Source organism: Lipotes vexillifer, unplaced genomic scaffold, assembly GCF_000442215.2.
Source record: "Lipotes vexillifer unplaced genomic scaffold, Lipotes_vexillifer_v1.1 scaffold942, whole genome shotgun sequence".
Taxonomy (NCBI): domain Eukaryota; kingdom Metazoa; phylum Chordata; class Mammalia; order Artiodactyla; family Lipotidae; genus Lipotes; species Lipotes vexillifer.
In genome coordinates, this window is record NW_006798282.1 from 1,146,228 (window position 1) to 1,156,575 (window position 10,348).

General features: G+C 46.7%; 1 protein-coding gene across 2 annotated transcripts in view; it reads left to right on the forward strand.

The window, feature by feature from the left end:
• Positions 1-1,836: 1,836 nt before the first annotated feature.
• Positions 1,837-10,348, forward strand: part of KLHL18 (kelch like family member 18) — a 53,943-nt gene continuing 45,431 nt past the window's right edge. The window contains exon 1 of one of the 2 annotated variants that reach the window (XM_007470269.1): positions 1,837-2,085. In XM_007470269.1, the coding sequence (XP_007470331.1) occupies positions 1,957-2,085 (129 nt within the window). In that variant the 5' untranslated portion in view covers positions 1,837-1,956. The remainder of the gene's footprint in view (positions 2,086-10,348) is intronic. The other variant, XM_007470268.1, reaches the window with a different exon arrangement.

Genomic DNA, 10,348 nt, shown 5'->3' on the forward strand with positions numbered 1-10,348 from the left:
TCCCCATGCTCACGCCCATGGCTCCAGGCACGCCAGGAGCCATATCCACCTGACACAAGCCTTCTCTATTAACTACATCCCTCCTGCAAATCCACTACCCAGCAGCCCCTCAACACCCAGTCATTTGGAGACCCCACGCCAACTTGCACTTAACTGAAATAATCCTTGTTACCGTTCTTACGCCACATCATTTGAGTGGGTTTCAGCTCCCAAATTAAATTCCAAGCTGTTTGAGGGACAGGACTGTGCCTTTTATTTCTTTTGAATCCCCCCTCAAAGTCCGGAACAGTGCCCAGCACAGAGTAGGTGCTTAAGAAATGGTGATTGGTGGTGATGGTCATGACTGGAAGTCAGAGGGTGGCGGAATCTCCATATGTGGGTCCATCTTCGGTCACAACTGAGAGAGTCCCAAAGGGCACATGATGTCACTCGCCCCCCTCACCACCTCCAACCCTGTCTACTGTAGAGTGTGAGTCCACTTCCCACATTCCTCAAGTAATTATTTCATGGAAGTCTTTTCCTGGCCACTGTGGGATCACTCAGATCTTTTAATTTTTAGAAAGTGAATCTGTAAGGTATTCAGGTGAATACAGCCCTTCCAGGAGGACACTGGGTTTCCAGACCCACTTGCAAGAAGCCAACTTCAGCCCCTCACCACGCTCTCACTTTTAGTAGGGTTCTTCTCTCTCAGGACCTTGTGGGGAATGCCTCTCCCTCGTGGACACCACCGTTAGATATTTCTGGTGTAAATAAGTGAATCTTTGAGTGGCCACCAAGAGCCCACTCTGCTGAAAGGCTCACAGTTTCCTCATTTGTTTTAGGGGTGGGAATGAACAGGTTGCCACCAAGCACCCCTGAAAGCTCAACAAAAGGAGAGGACCAGGTGGGTCCCTATCTTCCAGCGTTCCTGTCCAGAACAGAGGCTCTCAAGGAGAACACTCATAGTCACCAGCAAGGTAGCAGCATCTGAACCCCCCAAAAGAGGGTCCAAACGCACCTGGCCTTGGACTAAACAAAAGACTCGGACCCAGGCCAAACTGGTCTTTCTCCTTTTTCTAACCCAACATGCTGGACCCCTGTGTGGTGTCTGGGAAGCAGTGGGCCTTGGGACCATTCCTGTGCCTCTCTGGAGCGATTTCTGCATTTGTAAAGCGAAGGGCCGGGATGGCAATCCCGAAGCCCCCTCCAGTTAGAAAACTGAGTACAGAAGAGTCCAGAAGACCAGAGATCTCTGAACCTCAGGGGCGACGTAGGACCCTCGTGGGGCCAGGGAACTTTAGATCCGAAAACCCTAAGCCGCATTAAGGCTTAAAGGGTCCCCTCGACGCCTCACCCTCCTCCGCCCGGGCTTCACAGATCAGCGAGCCAAAGCTGGGGGACACCCGGGTGGAGCGGATTTCAGCAGCTGCCCGCCGCCCGGGCGAACACTCCCTTTCCGGCCTTCCTTCTCCCCACCCGGACCGCGCGTGACCCCTGCTTACCGCTCCGGAGGCTGGAGCCCTTCCGCAGCCCGACCACTGCATTAGCAGCTACAGAAGAAACCCGGCAAGCTCGGCTGCCGGGCTGTGTACACAGTCGCCGTGGCAACAGGCTGCTTCCGGAGATTCCGGAAGTAGGGGTGGTGGCGGAAATGAAGTCCGCGGTCCTCTGTTGAGATACGAGTAAGGCCAGGGCCGAATTAGGAGGACGGGAGATGAGACCGATTAATCTAAAAAGACTACGGCAGCTGCAGGTGCGAAGCCAGGGTAGGGGTAGCGGGGGAACGAAGGATGCGCAAGAACCAGGAAACGGGGCAGCCGGGCTTCCGGCGCACAGCAGTTTGAGACTACGGCGGCCGCGCAGCTCCGTCTCACTCCAGCCTTGCGCTCCGAGCTGCCGTCCACAGGGGCTCTCGCCCCGCCCAGCTTAGCTTCGAGCCAGCCGGCCAGGCCTGCGCAGTCGCGGCGGCCGGGGAAGATGGTGGAGGACGGCGCGGAGGAGCTGGAGGACCTGGTGCACTTCTCCGTGTCCGAGTTGCCTAGTCGCGGCTACGGCGTCATGGAGGAGATCCGGCGGCAGGGCAAGCTGTGCGACGTGACGCTCAAGGTCCCGGGTGCTGGGCGGCGCGGGGCTGAGGGCCAGGGGACCGAATGGGGAGGGAAGAGAGGCGGGGGATAAAGGAAGAGAGGTCTAGAGCTCAGCGGGGTGGGGAAAGGAGGTTGGAGGGAGAGCGAGTAGGGGAGAGAGGGGTGCTGACTGGGAGAGCGGGATTGGGGCTGAGTGGGGAGACGGACAGGGACAGCCTCTCAGCCCTTAGAAAGAAAGGCTGAGAGGTGCGCCGCTGAGGCCCTCAGAGTGGAGACATTGGGGTGCCCGCCTCCCTTTTCTGTCACTCATACGAGAGAAAATGGACTTGCAGCTCCTATATGGACGAAGGGGCTGTGGCTCTCCCTACATTTTGATGGGCACTACGGAAGCACCTTTTCTTGCCACTACAGACGTTTCTTTGTGCCCCTCGAAGTTAGCTGCGCTGTGGTAGAGGCGTGGGCTTTTCCTTAGGAGTCATTGCTTGCCCTTGACTGATAGATTACTACCTTGTCTCTTAAGAGCTTTTAAAATTGCATCTGGAAATCTTTTGAGGTGGGCAACCACTCTGCCTCGCGCTAGAAGGCACACTACCACCGCCAGCAACACCACAAAGGTCTCGGAGAATGGGCTGCGTGGGGAGAGGGCTCTCTTAACCACCTGTTCCCTATTGGCATTCTGGGCGCAAGAGCCAGGCTTCCTCCCGTGCTTTGCATCCATTCCTGCTAGAGAGGCATGCTGTGCTGCTCCTTGGCCAAGCTGATGAGCCAGGTGGGGCTCTCCAGGTGGGGAGATGCAGCTGCAAACCCTGTTCCCTGTTGGGCTTTGGCTAGAAGGCTGTCAGCATCTGTGAAGGACCCTGTTTAAAAAATAAAACTATGCAGAGATTTGTTTGCTCTTCTTATTTTCGACAGCATTAAGGAGACTTCCTCTTCCACATATTTGAGTCAGACCTCTGGAGACAGTAAAGTAGAATGGTTAAGAGTGTGGCTTTGAGAATGGTATATGGTTCAACCAAAGACTAAAAAAAAAAGTGTGGCTTTGGAGACAGAAGGATTTGGATTAAAATCCTTGGGAAAGTTACTTAATCTCTCTAAGCATCAGCTTTCCCAATGTAAAAATGGATGATTCCTAATTCTTAGTTTTCATACGAGGATTAAATGAGAAAATTTGTGGTATTCTTTGCATAATGCCTGGCCTAAGGTTTTCATCACTCTAAACGCCTCCTGAAGGAGATTAGTTTTCCAGTAGAAGAGTGAAGTGGACTGAGCGGGGAGAGCATCTTTAGTGGGGAACCAAAGGGTTTGAGAAAAATGAGCTGGAAGGAAGCAGAGAAAGTAAATATAAATGAGAGATTTTTGTCCACGGTGATTACATGGTAGTAGATGTCGAGGCTACTAGAGATTTGTAAACAAAAGAATGATCTGGTTGTGGCAGTAACACTTGGGGTGAGTAGAGACTAGTGAAAAGCAGTAATGGGGGCGAATTTTCGGATTAAGATTTAGGCTGTAAGGGTAAGCCAGGGAAAGCTTATAAGACACAGAGAAGCAAATAGGGAATGATAGAGTGAGATAGTCACACTATGTAAGTTAAAGCATTGCATTTTGCCTCTGCTCTTAATGCACATCTAGAGTATAGCAACCCTGTAGCATAAAAATGCTTGTGTGTTTTTTTCCATTAAAATACTTTTTGTTCACTCAAAGGGACAAGTAAATTATCAGAAGTGGTTCCAGCTGAGAATGTCTGTCTAAATTGCTATATTAGTTTCAAGGATCTGGGACATAAGGACCAGTATAAAGGCATAGGCTAGAGCTGGACAGGACTGTAGAAGGCTCTGCTTCATTGGTTTTCTGACTATTCTGTGGAGCCTTGTGTGCCTCAATGCCCTGTGATGGTAGGGCCCAGAGAGAGGCCAAGCAAACCAAGCTCTGCCTCATTTCACTCCCCTTCCCTAGAGCTGCTCTGTGAAATCTGTTTCAGTCTCTCTCTTTTTTTTTCTTTAATTAGTTAATTAATTAATTAATATTTGTCTGCGCCAGGTCTTAGTTGCGGCATGCGGGATCTAGTTCCCTGACCAGGGATGGAACCTGGGCCCTCTGCACTGGCAGCGCGGAGTCTCAACCACTGGACCATCAGGGAAGTCCCTCGGTCTCTCTTTTTCAAGATAGAGTCTTTCCTGAAACTTCTGGTGATTCCAGACTTTCTTCCAAATAAATAGAAACTGAAAAGCTGGTTGGAAGCTTTTTGGCGTAGGATGGGTTTATTGATTAGTGGGCCTCCCAGTAGGGCAGTGGTTCTCAAACTTTAGCAGACATTAGAATCACCTGGCAGCCTTGTTAAAAAGTTGTTCAGACATTGTTCACCCCAGAATTTCTTATTCAGTAGGTCTGGAATGGACCTTAGAATTCACATTTCTGATAACTTCCACAGTGATACTATTCCTGGTCTCGGGCCACATTCTGAGAGCCACACCTGTAAGGTGGTGGACCTGTCCTTTTCTATGGGATATGTTCAGAGTCCATGGATCTTCCTTCAGGCTTCTGCCTACATGGAGTAAGCCTGGCTCTTATCATTCTAGGAGCTGATGGTGGGAGGGGACTGGGAGCTCTTGCTTCTGTATGCAGACTTTCCCTTAATCCCCCTGAATAGTACCACTTCATGTCTTCCTTGGTGTTCTGGTTACCCAAGTCTGGAGTCTCTGGTTCATCCTGTCCAGAGAATAAACCTCCAGACTTCTGCTGGGGCAGTGACGGGGCACTTGCCTGGGGCAGGGAACCAGTACTGCCTGTTTACAGCCTTCCTTATGTTCACACCTTCAGAGGAAACCTGTATCTTCAACAGTTGAGTTTTGGAGGGTGTTCTGGAGTGACTTGCCATCTAGAGCACTCAGTATTCTCCATATAAGTCAGTTACTATCCATTTGTCTGCTTTTCATCTTCCAAAATATGGTGACATTTCTAATCTGCTCTCTCAGCTTCTTTGTACTTGGGAGCTTTGCTATTCTTTGATTGTCAGTCTGAGAGGTAGCACAACACAGACTTGAACTAGATCGCCTGGGTTTGAATACTGGCTCTGCCACTTATTAGCAGTGAAAACTTGGACAAGTTCCTTAAATGCTGGTGATTCAGTTCCTTCATCTATAAAATGGGGATCATCACCTACCTAGTAAGAGTGTTGAGGATTCCACTAGTTAATGCACTTAAAACAATCATGTAGTAAATATTCAGTAAGTAGAAGATACTTATGAATAATAACTTAATGGGATTTCCTATTAAGGGGAAGTGGAGATAAATGCATGTGTTCTGCCTGCCATTTTGAATTCGTTTTAGACTCGGTTTAATTCTAGATGGTTTTATCTAAACATTATGTTCATTGCCTTAAAAGCATTTGCAAAGCACTGATCTACTTCCATAGCTTGCATTTTACAGATGAGGACCAAGCCTAGAGGGAGAGGGGACTCATCCAAGGTCACAGATTAAATTGGGCAGAGCTAGAACTAGAGACTAGACTCCTGGTGTCCAGACTCCAGGTCAGGTGTTCCTTCCTGCTCTCCTGTTGCCTCTTCTATCAGTGACAGTGACTGAACTGATTTCAGCTGCTACCATTTGAATTAATCTACCTCAGGTCAATTGTACTCATCCTTAACAACATGTCACCTTTTCTGTCTTTCCAAGTTTTAGGGAGAGTGTGACAGCATTAGCAAGCATGTCACTTTCTCAAAATTCACTGCCAACTCTTGAACCTTGCTTAATTTTCTTTTTGGAAATATTTGAAATTTAAATTCCTTAGGTGCCTGTTGGATAGTTAAGTAGAGGCATAACAGAAAAGAGTAATATTGATATATTGGATTTTTTAAAATCACATTTTATATCTATGGTGACTTGAACTTCTTTGAGAAACTGAAAGCACTGAACTCTCTCCCCAGAAAAATGCACATACTTACGTATGTGCAAACTTTTGCATTCAGTCATAAGAGCAGTTCCCCTGGAGCCCATCTTTAGATCTTGGGTTATGAATAGAACTGAGTATTATTCTTTTATCAGGAAAAGCCCATGTCTTTCTCCTTGTCAAATCATTTTATCTTAAAGGTTAGAAGGATAGTAGTGCAAGACTTCTTGGCAGCCTGTAACATAAGACTTAGTCTGGGTAGAGAGGTTTGCAGTCACAGAGGCTCTTATCTCCTCTTCCCAACAGTTGGTTTCATCCCCTTTCCTCTGGGCTACCAGGAGCCCAGTGCCCAGGCCGCATCTGTCATGTTCATCTGGGTCCAGCAAATTGGGCAGACTCCCCAGATGCAATGCGTGTTCTCCACAATCTCTTATTGAGGAGATTTAGACTCACCAGATTCCTATATTTCTATTCTTTCCTCACCTACTCCTTTCTTTTTCTTTATTTGTGAGAATAAATAAATGCATATACATGCTATTTGCTGACCCATAAGCTTAGAAGAGACAGGAACCTCCTCCACACACACACACACTGTTTTGCAACCACTAATAAAGGGTTCCTCAAAGATCTGCTGGCATCAGTCTTCCCAGCATTTTCCCAAGGCCCTTGCTAAAGTTTTGAACCCAGATCTGAGAATTTAGCCTTCAGAAGGAAATATATTTTCCATGGGTGAAAGGCACAGTATTAGAATATTTCCTTTTGCCCTACTGAATCCAGGTACACAATTTTCACTGAAACTGACTTCAAGAGCCTCACATTTGAGTGTGGAATCTTGCTTAATTTGCTGTCATGCTGATTTTGTGATGAAAGAGTAGGTGGAGAAGGATATCAGGAAGTGAGGCAAGGACTTGTTGATGCATATGCCATTTTTATGTTATGTGTAGTGTGGTGAGTTACACGGGTGTAATTATAGAGCTAGAATAATCATATTAAAAGGAGCCATAGAGGTCTTCTATCAAAGCCATCCATCTTACAGGTGAAAAAACCCTGAGGCTTAGTGATATTAAGGGATTGCCCAAGGCACAAAGCTATGTTATCTGAGATCCAACACAGCTGTTTGGTTGAAGCGTTGCTTTTACATCCTCTGTCAGATTACTCACCTGCCCTGCTAATGGTATAAAGCAGAGCAGGGAACAGACACCATCTGCAGTGTCATCTGTGAGCATGGAGGACAGTGATGTGTATGGCCAGTTGCAACACCACTGTTCTATTTCAGGAGAGAAGACAGATGCAGGCTTTTTCTGCTAGTTTTCTGGACATATGAATTTTTGACTGTTTCGATTTGGAAATGACACTGTATTGGGAGATACTGTGCCTCTGAGTATTCCTCATTCCCGGGGCTTTCTACTGTCTTTTTTCAGGTAATTGTGTTTCATTTTCAGCCTTGCCTCCTTTTTTTTTTTTGCGGTACGCGGGCCTCTCACTGTTGTGGTCTTTCCAGTTGCGGAGCACAGGCTCCAGACGCGCAGGCTCAGCGGCCATGGCTCACAGGCCTAGCCGCTCCGCAGCATGTGGGATCTTCCCGGACCGGGGCACGAACCCGTGTCCCCTGCATCGGCAGGCGGACTCTCAACCACTGCGCCACCAGGGAAGCCCGCCTTGCCTCTTTTTAATGGGTAATTAAAACTAAGGGCAAGAATGTGCTCCTTTAGAGCACATGCGCACATATCACAATGTGTACTTGTGATATGAATTCATATTCATCAAAAAGTCAGTTTTTCTCTTTTTTCTGTGAGTTATGTTGTAGGTGATGCTGTTAAATTTGGGCACCAATTAGATGAATGAGAGAGTTTGATGCTTCCAGACATGTAGGTGGGGAAAGAGGGTTGGAGATTGTATGGTTAGGGCACTCAAGATGGCTGTTTTCTTGCTCTCTGTATATCCCCTGCCCGGCCAGTGCCTGCTTCACCTGTACCCTACTCGTATGACTGACCTTCCTACACTCTTTTCCCCACCCCAGCTGGTGAGTGTTCTTATCAAAGGAGCCGGGAGGGGTGTGCCCCTCTGCTGGTTTCCGTGGTAACTAATGAGCCCACCAGACGTCAATTCCCCTATAACTAGTAATCTCCTCTTCCATGTGGGAGTGAAGACTGCCACCTTGTCCTGCCCGCTGTCTGCTGCAAACGGTGGGGTGTCGCTCCAGGACCTTGCTTCAGACATGTAAGGTCCCCCATCCATTACACCATTGATGTCTCTGTTGCTGCAGACTCCGGGCTCTTTCTTTGGTCTTAAAGCTGGACAAGTGCAGGCCATGTTGCCTGCTGTGTGCAGCCCAACAGAGGTATCTTGGAAAATCAGTTACTAGCTGAGCAACATTCTTGGCATTCATCCTGAGGCTTCTGGAGCTTGGCCGGCCAGTTGGGTGAATTTAAGAAGCCTGTGTTTGGGGATGCTTCTTGCTGCAGGTGGTTCCTCTGTTGTTTTGTGCATGAGATTCCATTGTTTGCCCCTTGGCCGTGCCTGGTTCACCTTGTGGGCTGGTTGATGGAAAATGAGACCACATTGTTTTTCCGAAGATGTGTTCCTGTAGCCCCTCCTGAATTACAAGTATGGCATCTACCTTCCTACTTTTGGTTTGTTGACTGTTGGCACTCACATTGCCTCCTTGGCATAGAAACCAGCCAGCTTCCCCACAGTCAGTTTAGGCCTTTTCTACCCAAACAGCTGATCACATCATTACTTGTTTCTAGGTGGGGAGAAGAGAGAATGAACCAAGATGTGTGAACCAGGAGTTGGCAAGCATTTTCTGTAAAGATCCAGATAGTAAATATTTTAGGATTTGTGGGTCATACAGTTTCAGTTGCAGCTACTCAACTCTGGTGTTATAGCACTAGAGCAGCTGTACACAGTACATAAACGAATGGGTCTGGCTGTGTTCCAGTAAAATTTTATTTACAAAAACAGGTGTGGGCCAGACCCGTTGCCTTACCCATATTGTATACTGATAAGGCCTTTGTAAAGTTTAAGGTTTTTGGAGTAGATTACACTTGCTTTATTGCCTCGGAGTATACTTCAGAAATCGGAAGCATCTCTTGTTAAAGAGTACAGGTGAGCCAGAAGTGAAAAACTTTCTTTTTCCAGCTTACTGTAGGTGATCATGGGACTGTCCTGGTCGGTGACTGAATAACTGACATAGGAGAAGTCACTGTTATATTTTGCATCTCATCTTTAAAGTCTTGTAGCTCTGCTGAAGCTTGAAGCAGACTATTCCAAAGCATTAACTAAAGACACCATGCTCCCTTTCTGTCTTAGTTGAAGCTGAGGATGCTTAGCTGCTTGCACAATGGCAGGCCAGAGGAGACTGTGATGGCTCCTGTGTTCCAGTGGACCTGAGTGGCTGTGTGCAGGGCCGTGAAGGTAAGGGCCAGAGTTTGGGCTTTTGGCAGGCAAAGTAGATCATTCCATATATACACTGGAATATTATTCAGCCTTAAAAAGGAAGGAAATTCTGACACATACTGCAACATGGATGAACCTTAAAGACATTGTTCTAAGTTTGAAATAAGCCAGTCACAGAAGGACAAATATTGTATGATTCTTCTTAAATGAGGTAACTAGAGTAGTCAGATTCATAAAAATAAAAAGTAGAATGGAGATTTCGCAGTGCTTGGGAGAAGGAGGGAATCGGGAGTTAGTGTTTAATGGGTACAGAATCTCAGTTAGGAAGATGAAGAAGTTCTGGAGATGGATGGTGGTAATGGTTGTACAACAGTGTGAGTGTACTTAATGCCACTGAACTGTACACTGAAAAATGGTTTAAATGGTAAATTTTATGTATATTTTACTACAATTAAAAAAGAAGAGAGAAGCTGAAGAAGACTTGTTGGCAAGTGGGCAAATGAGATTTTTGCTCATAGTGCTTTGTGATTGGAGAGACACTAAAAACAGAATTTGTCTCTATCCAGATCCACTGATCAAAAACATTTCATACTAAGGAGTAATCTTCTTTAGCTCTTGCAGTAAGCTGCTTCAGCTGTTAAGAGCCACATTTTATTAGCTCAGCCCTGTGGCTGCACTTCAAGTGGTCACTTAAAAGGAATTGACTTCTGAGAGATACACATTTATTGGATGCACACATGTTATAAGCCTATTTTTCCTGTACTGATTTGTAAAATCTAAATGTCATGTAACCTTTAACAGAGCTATCCTGAGGATGAGCAAAACATACTATGCCAACCTGTCTTCCACTGAAGGTTTGTTGGTATAGTTTACAAGTTACAAATGACTTTCAGATCTTTGCTCCAACCGCTGATTTTGGTCCTAAACACTAGACCTGCATTTCCATTTGTCCTATTGATCCTTATGCTCATTAACTCCAAAATGAAGCCTCTTTCCC